At 44.6% G+C, this 23,677-nt stretch overlaps 1 protein-coding gene across 1 annotated transcript in view; it reads left to right on the top strand.

The window, feature by feature from the left end:
• The window catches only part of Creb3l2 (cAMP responsive element binding protein 3-like 2), a 107,291-nt gene that overhangs the window by 62,899 nt on the left and 20,715 nt on the right, over positions 1 to 23,677 (top strand). The window contains exons 3-8 of the mRNA XM_013021685.1: positions 11,152 to 11,327; positions 13,540 to 13,627; positions 16,657 to 16,841; positions 19,558 to 19,704; positions 21,579 to 21,637; positions 22,722 to 22,790. Coding sequence (XP_012877139.1) covers positions 11,152 to 11,327; positions 13,540 to 13,627; positions 16,657 to 16,841; positions 19,558 to 19,704; positions 21,579 to 21,637; positions 22,722 to 22,790 — 724 coding nt within the window. The remainder of the gene's footprint in view (positions 1 to 11,151; positions 11,328 to 13,539; positions 13,628 to 16,656; positions 16,842 to 19,557; positions 19,705 to 21,578; positions 21,638 to 22,721; positions 22,791 to 23,677) is intronic.

Raw genomic sequence — 23,677 nt, 5'->3', positions numbered from 1 at the left:
CATACAGAATCAAGCACAGTGCAGATAGAAGTGGGTGTCTTATAAATGCCTGATGGTTCATTTTGTAAATTAAATTCCATAGTTCCTCTTTTGAGTACCAACCTCATAGATGGCAGTCAGTCATATGCAGCAAAATAGAAAAGCAATAGGGAGTTTCTGGGGAGGTGAGAGTTGAAATTTGAATGAGGATAAACCTTCTATTGAAGGTGACATTAGCAAAGATCAGCAGAAGAGGAGGGCAAGAACCACCTGTATATCTCAGGAGAAAGATTTTAGGTAGTGGGATCAGCAGGTACAAAGGCCCTGTGAGCAGAAGTAATAAACAGTAATACATTGATGCCCGGTTTGTGTTCAGATAACTAATATCTGTTCAGCAGCCTCACTGTTCTAGAGTTCACAGGTTGGAGATGGCCTAATTAGATTAGCTCAGCAGACTGACTTTTCCTTTTAATCCCACATACATATTTTGAGGCCCTCCTGTGTGATTGGCACTGTTTTAGGTACCTGCGGGACACAGTAGTGAAACTTAGATCCGGTCTATAGAAGCTAAGTTCAGTGAAAATACTTTGTATCCAGATACCCAGTCAGACAGAATGTGAGCCGTGTCCCAAGAGGAAATCAAGCCGGAAATCCCCAGGAGTGAAAGTGCACTCATTGAGGATCCCAGGAAAGGTGGATGGATGAGGCAGAATTTCATGTAGTCCTTGGAGTGTGGCCTTGAGTTAGTCCCAGCGGGAACGGCTGGAGGAAAGCAGATGGAGAGCAGGACCCAAACATCCAGGGTTCCTTCCTTTTCTGTCACTAGTTGTTTTTTTGTTGTTGTTTTGTTTTGGTCATTGTTGTTGTTTTGTGCTAGTCCTATGGCACGAACTCCAGACATGGGCTTTTTTGCTCAAAGTTAGCACTCTACCACTGAGCTATACCCCTACTTCCAGCTGTTTGGGTGGTTCACTGGAGATGAGTCTCATGGATTTTCTTGCCTGGGGTGGCTTTGAACCGCTAGCCTCAAGATCTCAGTCTCCAGACTAGCTGGGATTGTACGTATGAGCTACCAGCACCCGGCCTGTTACTAGTTTTTAATTTTTGTTTTAGCCAGTGTAAATGAACAGACCGGAGTCATGGATAGATGTCTATGGCGGGTAGGGTGAGGGGAAATAATAATACTTCTTTTACAGGAAGCTTTTCTTATCATGAGGGCAAAGCACATACTGTTCAGTTCCCCAGCTTGCACCTTGTTCTGTTTTTGATTGTGTGTTTCTAACAGGCTGACCTGGTCATTTTCTGGGAAGATGCAGACTGGGTTAGGTAGAGTTCACAAAGAGTTCCTGGTCCATAGTCCATCTTTGTGAACGTCCTGATATTTTCTCTGAGCAAAAACTACTTTCCTAGGCTGGCAAAGGCATTTTTATAAGTAGAGGATAACCAATAGGGAAGGGAAACTGTTTGAGATGTATGATATTGAAGTGGAGAGTGAACTGAGCGCTAGTGGCTCATTCCTGTTTCCTAGCTCCTCAGGCTAAGATCTGATGATCCAGGTTTGAAGCCAGTCCATGCAGATAAATCTGAGAGACTCTTAAATCAACCAGCAAAAAGTTAGAACTGGAGGTGGAACTCAAGTGGTAGAGCACCAGACTTGAGCTAAAAGGCTCAGGAAGAGTGTGAGGCCCTGAGTTCAAGCCCCAGTACTCTCAAAAGAACCAGCACAAAAAGTTAAGGTGAATGAACAAAGGAGCAACTTGCCCAGCAAAGCATCATCTAGGTTCTGGCTTCAATTGTGTTTCTGACTTTTGATAATAGGCAAGTATTTGGGAAGAGAAATTATTTTATTCATTTGAGTACCATCTTGCATTCTTCTTAAAAGGTGAACAAAAGCAACCCTTCTCAAATGCAGGAGCCCTCTCAAAGCAGATAACCACCCAATGAAGAAGTATGACTGCTCTTCAGGCAATATGAAAATATATACCATTTAGAGTAGCTGTTTGCATTAAATCTGATGTTCTTATCTCTTGACAGTAGCCTAGGCAAAACTGAGTCCTTGCCTCTAGTGAAGGATACTTGGGTTTTCTGTCTCGTTTTAACTTAAATCAAAACTAATTCTTCTGAAATTGCCTCTAAGCCTGAAACTAACTGGTAAGACACAGAGACAAATAGAGAGAAGCTTAGTGTATTAGAATTTTTTTAATCTTTTCTCTCATTTTCCCCTTTTTTTCTTTGTCCTTCATACTATAACCCTTCTCTTTCTTCCTCTCTTCCTTCCTTATTGTTTCTTAATTTCCCCCAATCTATTCCACTCTCTTCTTGAACCCCACATCAATCATCAATTACAGGGTAAATGTAGATGTTCATATCTATCATTTTCTCACAAACCTCAGACAGATCCTAAAATGGTATATACAAAATCTGGGGCTATCTCTAGTTGTTAATTTCTTTTTTTTTTTTTTTTTGGTAAGAGGCTTTATAACTTTCTTTAGGTTCTTGTAAGATTTGGTGGCCAAAAAAAAAGGGGGGGTGGAGAGAAATACTAGTCTATGATTATGTAGATGACATCCATTTCTGGGCTGGCTGTGACAGTGGGCTTTTCTGCAAATCCCAGAGCTAAAGAACTTCACGTAGTTCAGCAACCAACCACAGGCGTGAGGTCTCAGAACATGGCTCACCCCGAGAGACCGCCGCCACACGCCTGCCCATCTCACTTCATGGTAAGCAGATGCTGGGCTTTCCAGTCTACTGATTAGCATAAACAGTAAAAAAAAAAAGAATAAAAAATGAAGAGGTGAAAAGAGATCACCAGAAATATCCCAGGAAAATGCTTAAGAGTATCTTAGGCTTTGAGGAATACAAACTTATGCATGAATGACTGAAGTCTTGTGCTTACTCCATGGAGGATATCATTATTACAACTAGTTTTTGTCATTTCCTCTGTAATTAAATTGGGATGGTAGAGCTAGGCATGGTAGCTCACGCCTATAATCCTAGCTACCCAGGCTGAAATCTGAGGATTGAGGTTAGAAGCCAGAAACTCTTAAGCAGTGAATAGCCAGTTAGGGAGGTATGGCTCATGTGATAGCGCTCCCCTTGAGTGAAAAAAAGCTAAAGGAAAGTACCCTGACCCTGAATTCAAGCCCAGGTAATAGCACAAAAACAAACAGAAAATCCAAAGCAAAATAAAAAGATAAACTGGGATGTTAGTTGCGTGTTGCTTAGCTTTCTGTTATCCTAAGATAGCCAGTTTTTAAAGGGTAAAAGGTTTAGTTTGTTCACATCTCTACAAGTTTCTTTACCTTGGGTCTGTGATGAGGCAGCATTTGGTGAGATGCCAGAAAATGAAAAAGAGGAAGTGAAGGAGACCATTTTCCCATAATTCCCTTCTGATCATGCCCAGTGACCTGAACCTGTGATGCCTACCTCTTAGAGTCATGGCAGGCTGGGGACTGAGCATCTAACATTGGGGACTTTGGGAGATGTTTAATATCCAAGCTATAGCACTAAGTATGTTTCTGCTTTATTCTTTAATTTCAGTGTTTTTCCCAAAGAAGAAACTTCCTGATACTAGACTAAGTCATTCAGAGAAAATTAGACATGTCCCCTAAGATGTTATAAAAACAGAGGTTCAAAAAATAGAGTATCAACAGACTTTAACACCAAATAGAGTAATATGGATTGATCTGCACTGGCATGAGTCAAGGTAACTGTATTTGGGATGCAGGACATTAATAAGGAACTATCTTTGTCCTGACAAATCTTTTGGGGGCTTCTTGGGCTGTCAAAGGCCCAGGACAGCAAACAGGCTGACTTAGATGTGGAAATGAAAGTGGTCATCTGTAAGCGTCAGGTGAGCAGGTGGTACGGGTGTGGAGTCACACAGCATTCATAAATGGGACTGGCTGGAGGAGAGCAGGGACTTGATTATTCAGGGCCACAGGAGCAAGGTGGGTTTCAGAGATTCAGAGGAGAGGGTAAAGGCGTGTGATTGACCTCATCATAACCGGGAAGGGCTGCATTGATAAAGGTTATCTGGGGAGCCAGGGGTAGATACCGAATCTGAATGACAAAGAGCATGGATTTGGAACTGATTAGAGAAACCAGCAGCAGGATTAGCACGGGGTTGCATGTGCTGGAAACGGAGTAGGGGTGAGTCATAGGGGACTTAGGGTTCTGCTTCAGTGTTGGAAGGGTCTGGAGGTTGACGTATTGCCAGGAAGTGGCAGCTGAAAGGCGTCACAGAGACGAGAGGAAGAGCTGTATGTTCATCGCATCGAATTTGAGATGGCCATAAGAGCATCGATGGTCTGAGTCATCTTAGAGGGCCAGCAGGTTCAGGAGTGGAAAAGGAGGATGTTCATCACTGACCCACAAACTGGGTCCCCTGCCATGGGTGGGCTGAGAAGAGGACCTTGTCGTGGCTGGTTTAGACAAGCAGAGAAGCACAGCTAAAACAGATAGCGCTGTTTCCCTTAAAATCAATACAGAGCTGAGCGCTGATGGCTTACACTTGTAATCCTAGCTACTCAGGAGGCTAAGCTCTGAAGACCATGGTTTAAAGCCAGCCCCAGCAGGAAAAGCCGTGAAGCTCTCATCTCCAAGTAACCACCAGAAAACCGGATATGGTGCTGTGGCTCAAGTGGTAGAGCGCTAGCCTTGAGCTGAAGAGCTGAGGAACAGCACCTAGGCCCACAGTTCAAGCACCAAAACTGACAGAAAAAGAAAAGAAAAGAAAAGAAAATCAGTAGAGCAAAATAATGACCGCTTTGTCTGCCTAGCCAGGACAATGTTAGAATAATATAAGAAGCAATGGTCTCCACCATTTAGCAATGAGAATGACTGAATAATCACGAAGGAGAGGTATAACTTCAGTGCAGAAAAAGAAGGTATCCGTGAGTTTCATGCATATGTGTATACTAGAAATCAGTCATTTATTTCACGGATATTTATTTGATTCATGTTCATTCATTTAGTTGTACAGAGGGGTTCTCATTCCACATAGTAATTTGTGAGTACAGTGAATCTTGGTTAGTGTCGCCCCTCCCATGGCTCTGTCCCTGTCTCCCAACCTCACTCATTCCTGTAGATTTATCTGATTCCACTTTTGCACGCACATATTGAGGATTAGCACTGTGTCCACCCACCCTTCCTCTCTCTCCAGTGGTCTCAGTTTGTGTGCTAGACACAGTGCCCCATGAGAGAACTGGAGATGTTACAGCACTGCTGAGAGAAGTCTTAACCTCCAGAATCAAACTGTGTGCATTCAAATACAGGCTGTACCAGTGACCCATAGTGTGATCTTGGGTGAGTAGCTTAATGCGTGTGCCCCACTTGCCTGAGCTTTAAAATGAGAGTAATAATAGTATAGCATATAGCATGGTTGTAGTGCTTAAATGAGTTAATACTGACCTAATTCTTAATGCTTAAATCAGGGTCTGTCCATTTTCAGGCACTGAATAATTATTAGCTAGTATTGTTACTGCATTTGCATTTGTGCAGACTCCATCCCTTGGGCAGACACACCTCTAACTTTCAGCTTGTAGGCTGACACATTCAACACAATTCTTGTTCTGCCTCCTCCTGCTTACCAGATTCCAGAACCTTTTTTTTCTTTTTTGTTTTTTTGCCAGTCCTGGGTCTTGAATTCAGGGCCTGGGCACTGTCCCTGAGCTTCTTTTGCTCAAGGCTAACATGCTACCACTTGAGTCACAGAGCCACTTGTAGCTTTTACCGTGCATGTGGTACTGAGGAATTGAACTCAGGGCTTCCTGCATGCTAGGCAAGCACTCTACCACTAAGCCACCTTCCCAGCCCCCTATTTTTCTTTAAAGATCAAGATTTGTCTATTTCTTTGAAAATATTCAAAGGGGAAAAAAAACCAAAACAACTGTTAAGAATTTGGAAGAGGCATATCTATCTATCTATCTATCTATCTATCTATCAATCAATCTATCTATCTCTATATATGTATACATGTAATTTACAAAAATGTCTTCACATTAGCACATGGTTTGTATGTATTTTTATCATATAAGTGGCATTTGTACCATAATTTCTCTTTTTAAGAATGTCTGCCAACTGTATGTAATGTGTGTGTGTGTGTGTATGAAATCTCAGTTCATTGTTGACTCTTTTCTGTCCCCGTCCTTGGTTTTTATTGAGTGTAGTTGTCTAGCAGTGGGTTTGGAAGATCTGCATTTGGTGTTGCTTCTGGTTTGGTTTCTGTCCCTTTTGATCTTCCTGAGTGTTTGGTTGTCTGAGCGTTGAGCCTCTTTGCTCTGGGACGTTAAAGGACAGACCACAGACAGTGGCTCCTTTCCATCTGCCTGCCCCTAGCTAAGGGCAGTGCTGACGAGATGGGACATTTGAGTCTGACCTTTAACAGGAAGCTGTTTGTACAAAATCAAATGATTTGAGGGTAGGGCTCATTCTCCTATTCCATAGTAAACAATGCTAAATTTATTGGGGCAGTTTCTTATCTGACATGAACTTTCAAGGTGTGTAAATATAACTCAAGAACACTTTTTTCACTTATTTTTAGAGTTTGCGGGTTTAGAAATGAACAAATATAGTGTATCTACAGATTCTTGGCCTTAAAGTTGAACAAATTGTTCAAATGGCTAGTTCTAAGTCTCAGTAGACCTTCCGATCTTTGTTCCAATAATATTAAACTACAAAAATAAGATCCTGAGTAAAGTTTTAATACTCATTCCTTCACTCAGTTTTTTGTTACCCGCTCGTACCTCCATACACACACACGTCAAAGGTTACAGTTGTCCTTTGTTTTCTCTGATTTGATATTTATTTCTACTGGGGACGAGGGAACAAGCCAATACCCATTGGTTTGGAATGAAAGTTCTTTTCTCTAATTTCAGTTACTGTAACCTTTCAATGAGTCCAAGTCCAAGTCCAAGCCTCCAACTTCCCAGTCAATACACCAAATATGTTACCAGAAAGTGAAGAACAGCTAAACCATCTCTTGGTCCTTGTGCCTGGTGAGAGAAGCATTCAGACAGGACTCAAACGTAAGCAAGCATGATAGAAAAGTTTACTGGGGAAAAAAAATATGGCCAAGAAAAAGAGCACATGGCATAGATAAGTGATAGGAGATGGCCCTGGAGCCTGTTGCCGCCATCTTGGTTGTATTCCTCCTTACAGAGCTTGGCTTTGGGATAAATCGAGCAGGGAGTCCTTGGAGATGGCTGGTCTCCTTTCTGTTTCCTGTGAGAGGAAACAGAAAGAGGATTGTTCTGTCTTTATTTCCTCATTCTTTTCTAGCCTCCTGCCCCGATTTCGTTGTCAAGTAGTTTGGGTTTATCACAGAACTCATCCATCTGCAAGTTCTGTAGATCATAATTCCCCGATTGGTTGCTTTTCTACTAACTCCCCTCAGTATCATTAAAATGCTGTTCTCACCAAACTACTTACTAGCCAACTTCCTAAATCTGAAATCATTTACTTTGTGAAGTAACCTGCTAGTATGTCTAGCTAGTATGGATATGATCCATCGCTGATGGTTTATAGTAGTTATTTTGGGAATAAATCGATGCAGGCAGCTGCGTTGGAATAGATCCTTGGGAATAGAATTCCTTGCTCATAGCCTGCTAGCTATGTCATTGCATAACAACCATCCCCCACCTCGATTCCTGAAATAAACACCATTGTATTATTACACCTCACCCGTCTATTTGTTGCAGGGGTTTTCTGACTGGTCCATATTTGGATCTTCTGGGTGACACTGCTAGGTTCAGTTGCATTTATTCGCATCTCTAAGCCCAGCAGTGAATTGACTGTATCTTGGCTGAGCTCCGCTTGGGAAGCATCCAGCTGTTTCTGTGATGCTTCCTCTGTAATCAGTAGATTATCCTGGCACTCCTTCTCATGGTAATGATGACACCAACATAAGATAGTCCTTAACAAGCTAGAATCTACAATGTGTTAAGAAACGAATATGCTGGCCTACATGAAGTCACATAGTAAAGTAGAGGATACTGAAAAGTCACGTGACAAAAGACATAGATAGAGAACGGATCAGATATACAACTTATTTGCATATAATAAGGTGTCTCTTGCTCAGCCCAGGGACTCTGAAGAGGCCTGTCTAGTCCTTGGAGTTTCTAGCCAATAACTGCCACCCTGAAGCATAAAGTAGAGCAGAGAAAAGCAAACTATATCCATGAGTGATTATGTAGGGACAAGAGTTGTCTAGTGCAGACAATGCCCAAGTACTATAAAGTGTTATCAAATAAGGTTTTTTAAAAAAACTCTTGAGTGTTCTGAATCTTCCTCTTGATATATTACTGATTTTGGCATGTTTTCTTTGTCCTTTTTCTTGAACTTGCTATACAAGTAGCATATTATTGTGCCTAGATTTTTTCCCTTGGTATAAACCTTTCCTTGGTTATTAAAGAAGCTTTGTAAATGTAGTGTCTATATAAACGTATTACTGAATGACTACACTGCCATGCACTTAGCCTTTCTCTTGTGGTTTAATATTCTGGTTATTTCTATTGTTTTGTGATGGTAAATAATGACTCAGGGAGCTTATTGATACGTGTTCCACTCTGGGCAGAAAATTCCCAGAGACTCCTTCTCCAAAATAACCAGAAAAGGCTGGGCTGCAAGCTTGGCTGTAGTGGTAGAGCACCAGCTAAGCAAGCAAGCCAAGCAAGAATGTAAGTTCCTGACAATTAAATTAAAGAAAAGAATATAGGCCATCCTGACTTATGTTATGAATATGCCTATGATTTGAGAATGGTTTCACTAGATTGAGAGCACCAGTTTCATCATTTAATTCATATTTCATATTTACTTTTACAGTGTGTATGTGTGTGCATGTATGCATGAATTAAGTGGGAGCACAGTCATCTTGATTATTATGTGGGGATCTATCTCAGGACTTCCTGGTAATTGGAACACTTAAAGCTGTTCCTTTACTGTTCCTTTCATTATTCACAGTGGCCATATTTCATCTTGTTCTCTGTCTTCCAGCCACTGCCAGGTATAGATATTTCTCAGTTTGGGCAACTTGTATGTATTCCTTTCAAGAAGTAGAGACATCGACGCCTTACTTCAGAGCCAAGAACGTGCCATCTATGTTCTCTGCCTCTCTGTTCCTTGCCCACTCTGCCTGAAGCTCTCCTCTGCATGGATCTCCCTGGCTCTGGGTAACCTCCTGGTTCTTAGCCTCTTGGAGAAGCAGTAGTTGGCCTTTGGCCCGTGGTCCCGATTGCTTCTCTAAGTTGAATTGGACGCCTATCTGGCCAGAGAATTCTGCACCAAGCATGTGTAGTCTCTTTCTTCTGGCCGCCATCAGAAGACCCCTTGTTCTCTCCCTGCCCGCCCTGGGCTGGAACATTGCCCACACCCATCACACCACACAGTCAGCAGCTTACAGATCTCATTCGCAAAGGAAAATTCTCACGTTGTGAATGCCTTTTGTATGCAATTATAATCTTTGTGAACTTAAGCTTTAAGTAGCTGTTCCCTCCCTTCCCGGTATTGTACCTTTACAGAATGAAAGGGGTGTCAGATTGTGTGTGTGTGTGTGTGTGTGTGTGAGAGAGAGAGAGAGAGAGAGAGAGGACACAGAGAGAGGACAGAGAGAGAGGAGACAGAGAGAGAGAGAGAGAGAGCACCCATGCATGCTAGTCCTGGGGCTTGAACTCAGGGCCTGGGTACTATCCCTCAACCTTTATATTCAAGGCTAGCACTCTACCACTTGAGTTCCAGCTCCAGTTCTGTCTTTCTGGTAGTTAACTGGAAATAAGATTAGCATAGACTTTCCTGCCTGGGTTGGTTTCTAACCACAATCCTCACATCTCATCCTCCTGAGTAGCTAGGATTACAGGTGTGAGCCACTAATACAGAGCCAGGAGTCAGATTCTTGAGTGAATTTCATAAACAGCTTTGTTCTCCGGAGGATCCTCTGGGCAGGTAGGGTATCTTTAAAGTTCCCCATAAAAGCGTAAGAACATACCTTGGGTTTCTTTATACTTCATTCTATGAAACTTCATTAATACCTCATTTCATTAAAACTGGTCTCAGGTGGGGTGGTCATCTTTCCTTATTCCCTGTCTCCAGCCTCCTCGATTTTCCATTCTTATCCTCTGCCTGCTTTTCCGGGGTGGGACTGGAGTTCTATCCCTGAAGTAACTTGGTGCCGTTGAAGTTTCTAGAAGAATGTGTGTTAGTCGGCAGAGGGGCTGTGGCGGATCTCCCTGTCCGGTCATTCTCTGTACCGCAGCTCAGTGACAATCAGGAAAACTTTGGCAACACGAAGAGACTGAGACCCACCCAGACCCTCTCCTTTTCCCGGATGAGTATTTTGTCCATTTCAGCGAAAGATACATGTCTGTTTCACACTCTGAAGTCCTCCAAACAGCTGAGCAAAGTTGGGAAATCTGGGTGGATTTAAGACATGGGTGGAAAGACAGAAGAATACAAAAAGAAAAAATTGTGTGCTTGGGACATGGGGAATCCTCTGTGTGTAGACCTTGCTTGGTAACCATTTTGCCTCTTGTTTTTTTTTTCTTGTGTATATTTATTTTGAGTAGATAACACAGCGACTTGGTTTGAAAACTCCAAATGCATAACTTAACTACACATCAGACAATTTCCCATGGTTCCATTCCTCACCTACCTGGCCTCTTTCCCGCCCTGCCCATGAAGCAAGGTCTCTCCACTCCTGTGTCATTCTTCCATGGTTTCTTCAGCCATATAGCGTGCAGGCATATGCAAGTAGACTTTGACTTCTTGTTTGCCTACTTGTTTTTGTTCTAGTACTGGGGCTTGAACTCAGGACTCCACATTCTCACTTGGCGTTTTTGCCCAAGATGAGTGCTTTATTGATTGAGCCACACTTCTGCTTCCTAATTACATATTCAAGTCTCACTGACTTTTCTCCCCTGGGCTGGCTTTGAACCACAATCCTCATATCTCAGTCTCCTGAGTAACTAGGATTACAGGCCTGAGGCACTGGCCCCTGGTTACCATTCATTTCTTTGTTTCTCTTCCCTCCTGAATATTCCTTTTGTCAGTTTTTCTTTGCCACTTGGCAGTCCTTCCTTGGAGCTTTGTTCGAGGAGGTGGGTCAATAGTCATCCGTTTTGGTTATATCAAATGCCTGAACAAGTTCTCACGCACATGCCTCTTATTTTTCTTCCACAGAGGAGGTGGAAAGTGAGAAATGGTTTCTGTCCACTGACTTCCCTTCAGCCACCATCAAGACTGAGCCGATTACGGAGGAGCAGCCCCCAGGCCTGGTTCCCTCGGTCACTCTAACCATCACAGCCATCTCCGCCCCTTTTGAGAAGGAAGAACCCCATCTGGAAATCAATACTGGGGTATGCTGTATTCCCCCCATTCCACCCCCCATATAAACAGGTTGGATCAGAAGATACAAATTTCTACTCAAGGCATTTATTCTCTGGGTTTTAAATATTCAAGGTATGCATGAAAATATCAAGAATAGGTTGCCGGGCACCAGTGGCTCATGCCTGTAATCCTAGCTACTCGGGAAGCTGAGATCTGAGGATCTAGGTTCAAAGCCAGCCCACGCAGGAACATCCGTGAAACTCTTATCTCCAATTAAACCACTAGAAAACTGGAAGTGGTGCTGTAGCTCAAGTGGTAGAGCACTCGCCTTAAGCTGAAGAGCTGAGGGACAGCGCCCAGGCCCAGAGTTCAAGCCCCACGACCAACCAAAAAAAAAAATATGTTGACTGGTGTTGGTATTAGTTATATGACATTGTCCACAAAATACAAAGGCTTGGGGGTGGGAGATGGGAAGGAGGAGGCAACAATGCTTGATAAGAAACATACTCATTACCTTGCCCATGTAAATGCAACACCTCTGTATGGCATTTTCACAATCAAAAAAAAATACAAAGGCTTTGTCCAGGAAAATTAGTAACAAGGCTAATTTCATTTTTCTTTGGTTGATACTACAAAATGAAAAATTCATCCAGATGAATATTTATGATGAAAGAAAAAAGATTCCTCATAGTATTTTTTTTGAGCTAGTGAGTGAGGAATAGTTAAGATAATGGTTGAGGATGGGCCTGACATGGTGGTCTATTGCTTGTAGTCCCAGCTACTCAGAAATCAGGAGGATTGCAGTCTAACCTGGGTGAAAAAGTTAGCATAGAGCCAGTCTCCACAAACAAGCTGAGTGGTAGTACATGCCTGTAAATCCCAGTTATTTTGGAGGTTCAGGTAGGATGACTTTTAGGTAAAGACAAAAGGACTAGAGGTGTTACTCAAGTGGCAGAGGACTTTTCTTGCAAGTGTAAGGTCCAAGAGTTGAAATGTCAGTACTGCCCACAAGAGATAATGGCTGAATCCCTACCTTAGAGTACCACTAGGGGGTGCTAGTTTCTATGTCCTGTTTTGCTTTTCGTGTGCGGTGCTGAGTTGCCTTTAGCAAATTAAGGCATTTTCCTTCCTGTGGGTTCATTTTGTGTCGTCTCTGAAAAAGTATGAGAACTCATGAATCTCTTTCTTGGCCAACATCATGGCCTACAGCAAGTAGGCGTTTTCTCCAAGTAGTGTCTGAACTTGGAACAGAATCATGCTCGTCTATCTTCTGGTCCTAGCTTTCCTCTAAGCTCAGAGCCTCAGGTTCTAAACAGTGACTGTAGTAAGAGGCATCATGTCCCATGCCCTGTGAGCTAGATGTAACATCTGTCTGTTCTGGGCCTCTGTACAGCCACAGCCTCCTGTATCCCCTGCTCCTCTTTAAGTAAATGCAGGGTGATGGATGGAAAACCCCAAAGCGGCCTCTGGTACCTTTTCTTGGTAGATCCCTGGATCTCTTTAGTGTATTAGTCTCCTTAGACCAGAAAACTTTAAGCAGCAGTGTAGGTAACATAGCTTAAGCTTAGTGCCCTGTGTGTCGGCTCCATCACTGCTCTTTCCTGTGGGGTATGGGTATCTCATGGTTGGATGTCATTGGTTGCTAGGAGAAAAGGGTGTGGCTTAATCAGAACACAGTACTGTACTGCAAGACAGACTGGAGGTCTGTGACCCTTTAACATTGTGCCAGAGTATTTTTGTCATTGGACTCCCACAAAACCAGTAGAGGAAAGCAGTGATAAGTGAGCTTGCGCTTTTAATTAACTCATTAGTTTAGTGTTGTACTGGGACTTGAACTCAGGGCCTCACATCTTGCTCCACTTTTTCCACTCACTTGAGCCATACTTTCACTTCTGCCTTTCTGCTGATTCATCAGAGATAAGAGTTGGATTTGTCTGCCCTGACTGGCTTTGAACATCCATCCTCAGATTTCAGCCTCCTGAGTAGCTAGGATTACAGGCGTGACGCAATGGAAGTAGGCAGCCTTGAGCTTTTTTATGATGATATCTTGAGGGGTCCATCCGCTGAAATGTCAGGCTTGGAAGGTAGAAGAAAAATAAGAACTAGAATAACCCCAGTCAAAAAAGCAGTGCTTGCAGAGTCAATTCTGGTCTGAGAGGAAGCAAATAATAAAGAGCTTGCCTCTGTTTCTTTAAGGTTGGTGTTTGTTTTTAAGAATGATGTTTGAAATTCTTCCTGCAGGTTGATTCCTCATGCCAGACAATCATCCCTAAGATTAAGCTGGAGCCTCACGAAGTGGATCAGTTCCTTAACTTCTCTCCTAAAGAAGGTATGGCCTTTCTTTCTCTATCCCACGTGGTCTGTCTGAAGAGAAGCAGAACTTAGGTAAGAATGCTGGGTTCCTTGGCACTGTGGGTGTCAGTGTACAGAGCTGCTCAGCTCTTTAAAATGTTCATTCCAAGTAAATATTTTGAAAGTGAAATATTAGTCCCCGTCTAGCTTAATTTCCAGCTAAGTGTTACTGTGCTTTGAATCATAGCTAGAAGGAGAATCTGCAATAGCTTCTGGTCCCTAGCAGCTCTGGCTTCATCAAAACAGCTCAAGTTTCCATCCTTTGTAAATTGGATGTATAATCTGTTTGCTAGGCTTTTTGTTTTTTTGATTTTTGGTTTTGGTTTTGTTGTTTTTTTTGTACTGATACTGGAGCTTAAACTCAGGGCCTGGGTCTTCCGTCCTTTAGATTTTTTACTCAGAGTTGATGCTCTACCATGTAAACCACACCTCCACTTCTGCCTTTGTGCTGGTTTCTTGAAGATAAGAATCTCTTGTACTTTCCTGCCCAGGCTGGCTTTGAACGGCAATCCTCAGATCTCAGTAATTAGGATCTGAGTAATTAGGATTACAGGCATGAGCCACTGGTACCCAGCTTCTATGTGATGTTTTAAATGTTGACTTTGGATGACAGCACACAGAGCCCCTTCCTACATAGTGATGCTTCTGGCCTCGGATTATGTGTATCTTTGAGCTTTTTCCTGACATCCATTTAGAACTACTTAATGTCATACTCGACATTGTTTAGCCTTTTAAATTCTACCCATCGGTAGAGACCATCTCCCTCTTTCCTCTCCTGTGAATCCTGTTGTTGGGATTCTGGATGCAGACCCCTGGGTCTCAGAGGGTCTGGGGATGCTTTCTGTGTCTCGATTATACACATGCTTCTGCTGGGATACCAAATGCCCCACCTCTGTGCCCGAATTCATCACGTGACCTCCCTCTCCCTTGATATCTTCAATACAGGTTCATCATGTGGTCAACAAAGTAGAAATTACTAGAAAGGTGTATGAATGTGCACCCATTGTCTATAAGCAGGGCTCATGGAACTATAATCTTATCTCTGTTCCCTCAGAAATAACTCCAGATTTGATTGGTGGGGATTTAATCAGTGTTGGCCCTTTATTTACCTCCACTGATCTGAATAGAAAGGGTGGACATTTTAAAATTCACAATATCGCCGAATATCAACATTGAGGCATTATTCCTTGGTGTTGAACAATAAACGTGAATGCCTTCTAACTTTAGATTCCGCTTAAAAGTAATTCCCTTTTTCTATGGCATCGGTTATCACTATCAACTGCATCTTGTTCTTTTAAAGTTCATGTTGTGTTATGATTCAGACAGTAGGATAACCCCGATGATGGGTTTAGAATCTAGAGTCAAAGGAGGAGGGCTGTTTCAAGAATCAAGAAGAGAGCAGTCTTTCCTCATTACCCTGGACAAAGAGAGATAAGGACATTCAATATCCTTGAATGCAGGAGAGTTTGTAGACCATCCTCAGTACTTCAAGTAACCCAAGAGTGTCATTTCACACGATGTTTAGAAATCAGATCCTGAAGCACTAGTTTCTGGATGGGCTGTTCTCCATGCATGGAGAAGGTTCAAGTTTGTGTCTCTGGCTTTTCCTGTCATTTTCATTTCTTTCTTTTGTGGAGTTCCCCCTGCTTGGGAAAGAGCAAAGTATCTGAATAACTTGGGCTTTGGCCAAGTGAGCTCTTGATACTCTTGAAATTCTTACTAGTTATTAGGAAAGTACCTGTACTGTATGGTACGAAGCTCCTGATTGGCTAAGCTACTTTCTATATTTTTGTTCTTCCTGATCATCAATTGCTATGCATTCATGGCTATGAGGAAAAGTCATAGAATACCTGCTTTCTAGCTGAGCACATATATAGTTAAAGCACAGCTGCTGGTTCAAATGTTAGGAATTGAGAAAATGAGTTTATTTTAGAATATTCTTTGGCTTGAAGAGTTCCTATAGATACTAAGATGCTCGGGGAACTCTTCTGAGGAAAAGGAAAAGAAAAAGCAGCTGGAGTGGGGGTGGAGGAGGAAGGTATTGACAAAAGAGAAGGGTGTAAGGGAGAGGCCTGCCGAGGACCTGGGAAGGGGGTGGCTAAGAGGGACACCCCCTCTTGTGACTGCTGATAATCAGGTCTTTCTATAGGACCCTTGGCTCCCTGCCTGTTTGTCATCAACATGGGCAGTGGTGGGTGTGGTCATTTTTCTTAGGTCAGTCGTTGGATTAGAAATGTTTCTTCCCATCAGTAGAGCCCTGAGAAGCCTCCACTTGGAGAAAGGCAGGGCGTGGGGTGAGACACCTCCCACTGAGCTAGCCAAGCTGTCTGTAAGGCCAGCAGGCGCCCGGCCTGCCAGAGCGCTCCTCTCCCAGAGCTCTATCTCCCTTGGTTCAGTAATGGGCCCTGGGCACAATGGACCTCTTCAGCCACTGTTCAGAAAAAGAGAGAGGGGGCCCTAAGAGTGCCTTTGTCCAGGTAGGAGCCACACAGGTTCTTCCATCAAAGCCTAGCCCTTCTGCCTTGCAGGTGTCTCCCTGGCACCCACAAGGTGTCATCCGTCCTGGCAGAGTATAGCAGTGCCCCTCCCCCCCAGGAAAGGCTTTGGGGGTGAGCAGGCTCCAGGCCAGGCCTGCCCCCCTCAACGAAGGAGCTTTTCTCCAAGGACTCCACAGGGGCTCCAAGGTTTGCTGTTTTTCCTCAAAGATTTTCTTTTAAATGCATACTCCATTAGCATGAGTTACAAGTCAGACTATCAAAAAAAATCCACAGTGTATAAATCTTGCCAAGCGTGGTCACGTCACCCCCAAATTTCTCCCTGTCAACCGGGTATCGTCCCCTTCCTAGCGCCTTGGGTTTGCTCCCCGTGTCTCTTTCTGCAGAACGGGAATGCAGTTCTCATCCCGTGCATAGTGGCTTCACCCCGTTCCCAACTAGGTCAGCTCGGGGAGCCAACACAGGTGTTTAACCACGCTACAGAGGGGTGAAATGACGCTCTTTCCCTCAGCCTCCGTGGACCAGCTGCACCTGCCACCAACTCCTCCCAGCAGTCACAGCAGCGACTCTGAGGGCAGCCTGAGCCCCAACCCACGCCTGCACCCCTTCGGCCTGCCTCAGACCCACAGTCCTGCCAGAGCCGTGCCCCGCGCCCCATCCGCCCTGTCCACCTCTCCCCTCCTCACAGCGCCCCACGTGAGTATCCGCCGAGCCTTTGCGAAGAGACTGGAACCCTCTCAGTGTGGCATTTACCCTTCTAGGAAGTTTCTGGTAATGGAAGTGTTTTCCATTTTCTAGGGCTGTCATAAAATAACCAAGATGGGATCAGTTATTTAAAAACAAGAAAAGAGGTTTATTTGGGCTTGGAGGTTTGTGCATGAGAAAGTGTAAGAGCATCTTCTCGGCCTTGTGGGGAGGGTCACCTACTGCTCCGTGCTTGGTGGAGAAGCAGAAGGATGCGGGCAGAGGCACAGGAAGATATAAGCAGGAGAGATGAGGGGTCGGCGACCCCCTCCTCTGTAACGGTCCACTCCAGCCCTGCGAGACCTACCTTCCTCCCACTAGAAAGGCACCCATCCCCCTCCTCTCCATCTCTCCTCTCAGCACAGCCCCATTGAGCTTCAACAGGAGCTGTGTTCAAACTATCGAGTGCCAACAACCCTCAACGTTATTAAACAGCTGCCCACAAATCTCACCTGGCCCCCAAATTCTCTTCCTTTTCTTCCGCTCATTTCCAGTCTTGACTTGTAGTTCCATGTTCCAAAGCTGCAAGAACGAGGGATCAAATTGTGTTCTTTTCTCTGCAGAATTATACCATACATATTGAGTTCTTAAGATATGTCATAGGAAATGTCTTTCATATTTTAGATAAACAACCTTGAAGAATGTACACATCTCTCTGGGATTAAGTTCTTTGATGCCTAAAGCTCAAACACATAATTTAAATACATAACTTAAAGTTGGGTTTTTGTTTGTTTGTTTGTTTGTTTTTGGTCATTCATGGAGCTTGATCTTGGGCCTGGGCGCTGTCCCTGAGCTCTTTGGCTCAAAGCAAGCACTCTACCACTTGAGCCACAGCACCACTTCTGGTTTTCTGGAGGTAAGAGTCTCATGGACTTTCCTGCTGGGTGGGGCTTTGAACCGAGCCCCTCAGATCTCAGCCTCCTGAGTAGCTAGGATTAAGGTGTAAGCCACTGGCACCTGGCAACTTAATTTTTTTAAGTGTGGGGTGACTATTTCTAGTGCTGGTACTGGGACTTGAACTCAAGGCCTCACGCTGTCGCTTGGGTTCTTCAATCAAAGTGAGCATTCTACCACTTGGGCCATATTTCCACTTCCAGTATTACATGGAGATGAGTCTCACAGATTTGTCTGTCTGCGGTGGCTTGAAAGGTGACTCTCACATCTCAGCCTCCAGAGTAGCTAGGATTGTAGGAGTTGATTACCAGCACCTGACATGAACCTAGCCATTTTTTTTTTGTGGGGGGAAGTGGAGTGAATAAAATAGTATTTTATTTTTAATTCTTTTATCATTACGTAGTTATACAAAGGAGATGGCCATTTAACAAAGCAGTTTATGAAGACAATATGTCTTGATCAATGTCAACCCTTTCAACATTCTCACCTAACCTTTCGCTCCCTAAACTGCCCAAATAGCTTATATCATATACATCTGTGTGCCTTCATGGACCATTCCATACCATGTATTTATGGAGAAAATCTGTCTCATGTCATACCCATGTATGTTTTCCTATGTCTACCTACCTGTGTAGGCTTTCAATATCAACACCCACACTGTGTCAAGAGCTCCTTTCTGACTGTAGGAAGAGGCATCTATTACTTTTCAGAATGCAGTGGTGCTGTTTTCTTGGAAGCAAACCATTCCCTTTTCTGTCAGAATGTCTGAATCTAAGTCTTATCACCTACTCTAAGCCTTCCCTCAGCCCACAAATGCATACCTCCTGTTTTAAAGCACGTTTAGGATAGTATAGTTTACCATCTCTCATCCTTTCTTGGGTATCAGTTCAGCTCAGGGTCTGGATCAGACACCACTTAAGAGGCGGAGTTTGTTTGCAGCCTTCACTGAGTCTGGTAGAGGATGCAGTTGTGTGGATATATGTGAGTCATTCCATTCTGGGCTAAATGAGATGAGTTCCAATTCTCACCCTCATTGCTGATGGTCAGCCCAGGACTGCCGTGGAAGTGGTCTGCAGGTGTTTCTCTGGGCCATTGAGCCTTTTAGCTAGAAGAGGGGGTGTGGAGCAATCCTGGTATGGATAGAAGTAGAACATCAAAGCGTTTGTACAATACAAAGCTCCAGCTGGATCTTCCATCGCTCCTAGGCTGCGAAGTCTCCAGGGATGGGGATATGGAGTCTGTATTTTTACTTTTGTTTTTTCTTTTTTACGGTGTGAGTACTGGGACTTGAAGTCAGGGCCTGGGCACTGTCCCTGGGCTTTTTCACTCAAGGCTGCCACTTGAGCTATTGCTCCACTTCTGGCTTTTTTTTTTCTTGGTTAATTGGAGATAAAAGTCCCGTCGATTTGTCCTCTCAGGCTGGTTTTGAAGCGAGATCCTTAGATTCTAGCCTCCTGACTAGCTAGAATGACAACCATGGGGAACCGGTGCTGGCTCATGGTTTTACTTTAGAAATGAGAGAGATAGCAGAGTGGGGGCCTCTTCATCCTTCCTGCTGCATTAGGATTCTTGGGTTGAGAGGTCCAAGTTAAGAAGTGAGGCTTCTCTGAATCCCTGCATTTCACAGGCCCCGTGTCTCCCCTGGAGAGCAGGGAATGCCCATCCCTGCATTGTTAGCCGGGCGCTGGGACAGGTTCTTGTCACTCTCCTAGGGCAGTTCTTGAGCGCACCCGGTTCATCCCTGTGACCTTGCTCTGCCTTGTGGTCTACCCAGAAACTGCAGGGATCTGGCCCACTGGTCCTGACCGAGGAGGAGAAGAGGACCCTGATTGCGGAGGGCTATCCCATCCCCACCAAACTGCCCCTCACCAAGTCCGAGGAGAAGGCCCTGAAGAAGATCCGGAGGAAAATCAAGAACAAGGTAAGCTGTTCACAGCGAGGCACTTCCCCGTGAGACAGTGGGAAGGAGCCAGTCCTCCCGCTCTTCCTCCCGCCCAAGAGCCAGCGCTGGCGGACACGGCTCTGTCCACCACGAACACCTAGACCAGCTCACCCACCTTGTCTTCCTCCAGCTCCTTCCATCCCTTGGAGTCTTGGACTCCCAAAGTAGCGTACATACCCCTAGCTACCCAAGGACCCACTCCACAGTAGGCCTTCCATTTATACTCATTTTTCAAAGTCTCAGCCCTCTACGTTTCACATTTATGATGGATATAACATATATATAATTTATGAATGTATATATGTATTAGTGGTGCTTATTTGCCTTTTTTTGGTAGTAGTAGTGCCGGGGTTTTGAACTCATGCTAGCTAGGCAACCAAGGCTCATTCCAAGCCAGATTTTTTTAAATAATTTTTTTTATTGTCAAGGTGATGTACAGAGGGGTTACAGTTACATAAGGAAGGTAATAAGTATATTTCTTACCAAACTTGTTACCCCTTCCTTCATTTTCCTCCTACTGCCCCTCCCCCTCCCCCTCGAGTTGTACAGATCATTTGCAACATATTGTCTTGTGAATATCAATGTTGCAGCGGTTCCCTCCTCGTCCTTTGTCTCACCATTTTGTTGTTCCCCTTCCCTTTCCTAATTCAAATAAACGAGGGTACCAACATCAAATACAGTGACAACAGGGGGAAGAACATACGAAAGAAACAAATCACATAGTACATTAACAACAACAACAACAAAGAGAAACCCCTTGTGTCCATGTCTTGGAGTTCATTTTGCTTAGCATCATCTTATATGGTCATATGTACCTAGCTGTTGTGCTCTTCTGCTTATCTTCCTAGCTGGATTTTTTTTTTTTTAATGGGGAAGTGGCACTGAGGTTTAGAACTCAGGGCCTCATGCGTGCTTGTGTGTCTTGCTTGTTTAGCTAGTGCTCTACTGCTTGAGCCACGCCTTTAACCCTGCCTTTTGTTGATTATTTTGGAGCTAGAGTCTCATGGACTTTTCTGCCAGGGCTAGCTTTGAACTGTAATCACCTGGGAGCTACCAGCTCCTAGCCAGATTCTTTTCTTTTCCTTCCTTCCTTCCTTCCTGCCTTCCTTCCTTTTTTTCTTTTCTTCTGTGTTTCCTTCCTTTCTCTTTTCTCTCATTCTTTCTCTCTTTCTTCTTTCTTCCCTCCCTCCCTCCCTTCCTCCCTTCTTCCCTTCTTCCCTTCCTTCCTTCCTTCCTTCTTTCTCTCTCTTTCTCTGTCTGTCTGTCTCTTTCTCTCTCTCTGTCTCTTCCCCTCTCTCTGTCTCTCCCTCCCTCCACCCCCCGTGTTTCATAATGGAAAAAAAATCTCTTGTCAGTTGATCTCTTCTCCGGGCTCAGCCATTGCTTAGTCCTCAGCCTTGCAGGATTGAGCAGGACTGACTGACTGACGGGGCCAATGCACAAGAAAGCAGGAAGGAAGAGGCAAAGGCAGCAAAAGGCAAGAGTAAAGGGAATACTACTCTTCATCCATGTGCAGAACTAGCACATGTGTTTGCCTGTCTGTGCCCAGTTGGCTTTATTTGATCTAGATGGAGCTCTCTTCCATCTAGAAAGCCCTCACCTTTCAGAGGTCATGTAGTTTGTGACCTACAAGTTTGTTTGAGCTTCTGGGCAGTGCCTTTTTCCAAGGCCAGAGCTGATGGAGCCTGATGGTGATTCCTGATTGAGCTGACAAGTTAAACAAGCCGGAAGTGGGCACAGAATTGAGTGGGCCTTGCTGATTTCTATGTTAACTGCCTCCTGTCTTCCATCCACACAAAACTGGTTTGCGTACTGCGTTGGCAATTCATCCAGTTCTCTTCCTTGTTTCTCAGATTTCTGCCCAGGAGAGTCGAAGAAAGAAGAAAGAATACATGGACAGCTTAGAGAAAAAGTAAGCCTTCTAACCCCAGGCTGGGCTGATTGGGATGTAGGTGCTGGGTCTGTGGGAGGAATAGAGTTCCCCCTGCTTCTTGGGTACCTTAAAAGCCTGTATTAGATCCACTGTGCTTTGCCTGCCACCTAGTGGTCATTTGGAAGGGGAGGTTAGAATACTAGTAAGAAGGAAAACTAATGTCTTAGACATTAGAACCACAGGATCAGCTCAGGATCACCCCTTGCAGTCCTTGGAGGCTTTCTTTCAAGCAAGTACAAATTGACATTCCCGAAACGTCGCAGAGGAGGCATGCTGCTTCTGCTGAGCCCAAGAGAGCCGTGCTGTGTAGCCGGGTCAGGAGCCTGGCGTCAGTGCTTCATGCTTTATCATTTCTGACCACTGTAATTCATGCTGCAGGACAGGGACTTTCTGCAAAAAGAACACTTGAAGGCACGCTTTGATTTTCTGAAAAGCCCAGACCACCAGGAGGCTTGTTTGAAAAAAGATGAATTCAATACAATTTTTATTAGCCTGAGAAGAAAAAAAAATTTCTCTAGCAGACGAGTTTATACAATTTCAAATGAGAAAGAAGCCTCAGTCCCAGAAATGAGTCATTCTGTGTACCCAAGGAAAGGAGTAGTTGGTGGATTCCAAATGATTCTAGAAGTATTGACTATTTGGCATTAACACAGCCCCATTCTGTCCCATCACTTACAAAGGCAATCAGGGCCCAGTATTTCTCTGAGAAACTTTCTGCCTCTGTTGGGTACGTGAGCTGCAGATCCCCCTTCTTTTTTATGGTTCCCTGTTGTCCCCAACCCACACTTGTGGCTTCGTAAGCCATGGCTGGCCTGGGAGCACAGCCCATAGCTCCAGGTGCCCGTAAAGCAGAGGAGGAGAATGAGGACAGTGGGGAAGAACTGAGAAGCAACAGGCCATGACACCCGGAAGGAGTTCCACGTGTCTGATCACCCCCAGTTACCTCCCCTTACTGAGGTCTGGCTATCTTGGACGGGCTGGGCCTGTCTCTGTCCTCTCCCTTCCTTTCCGATCCTCCCTGCTGGCTGTATGGTAGATCATTGATCTCCTTGCTCCTTTATAGGGTGGAGTCCTGTTCCACTGAGAACCTGGAGCTTCGGAAGAAGGTGGAGGTTCTGGAGAACACCAACCGGTGAGTGGCCCTGTGCGGGCAGCCAAGCAGCCTGCTGGGGGTGGGGGAGGGGGGTGGAGGGAAGAGGGAAGGAAAATGGGAGGGGCCGCACTAAAGGTGCCACTGTGTCTCTCGGCTCAGGATGGCTGTGCTCCACCTACCCGTTCCTGCTCCTTGGGCCACCCCATGCACACGCATGCACACATGTATGTGTGCATACACACACAGTAAACCTACGCTCACGTGAACACACTGGGTAAAACACACATGCTATTTACTTTTATCCTAAAAAATAATACAGAGTTGATGGGGAAGCATGACAGTAATTGTTATAAGGAGCTGAATGAAAGGTAGAGGAGGGTCCAACTCAAGTGATAGGCTCCCTGCCTTATAAGCAGGGAGGGAGGGGGAGAAGGGAGGGCTCCCAAAGAGTGAGCAATGAGAGAGTTCAGGAGAGTCTGGGAACAGAGCTCTTCTGAAAGTGGCACTCAACTCAGGGCTGGGCAAAGAGGCATCGCCCACTTGAGTGTCACTTAATTTTAGCCACAGACCCTTTGTTAGTTGAAAAGAGAGCAGCAAATCAGGTTTTAAAACTTGTGTGTGTGTGTGTGTGTGTGTGTGTGTGTTTACTGAATTAAGGAATTGCATTTCAAACCAATCTGGAGAAACTGCAGGACGGAGTTCAGGGTTCTTTGAGCACTTGTGCCAGGCTCTGTGGCAGCCGCTGAGCAGACATCATGAACTCACTTAGCCCTGTGACATGGGGCTGTTATTTTATTCCCATGATGAAAGAGACAGCAGAGACTCTGAGCCAGGCCGTGACTCGCCCAGGGTCACCGGACAGGAGCTAGAGCTCTTTACTCTCAGACATCTCCACACAGGAGGAGCATATGCAGGTGTAACTCAGG

Source organism: Dipodomys ordii, unplaced genomic scaffold (assembly GCF_000151885.1).
Source record: "Dipodomys ordii isolate 6190 unplaced genomic scaffold, Dord_2.0 Scaffold56, whole genome shotgun sequence".
Taxonomy (NCBI): Eukaryota; Metazoa; Chordata; class Mammalia; order Rodentia; family Heteromyidae; genus Dipodomys; species Dipodomys ordii.
The sequence above is the reverse complement of the archived record's forward strand: the minus strand, read 5'-3'. Positions and strand labels throughout refer to the sequence as shown.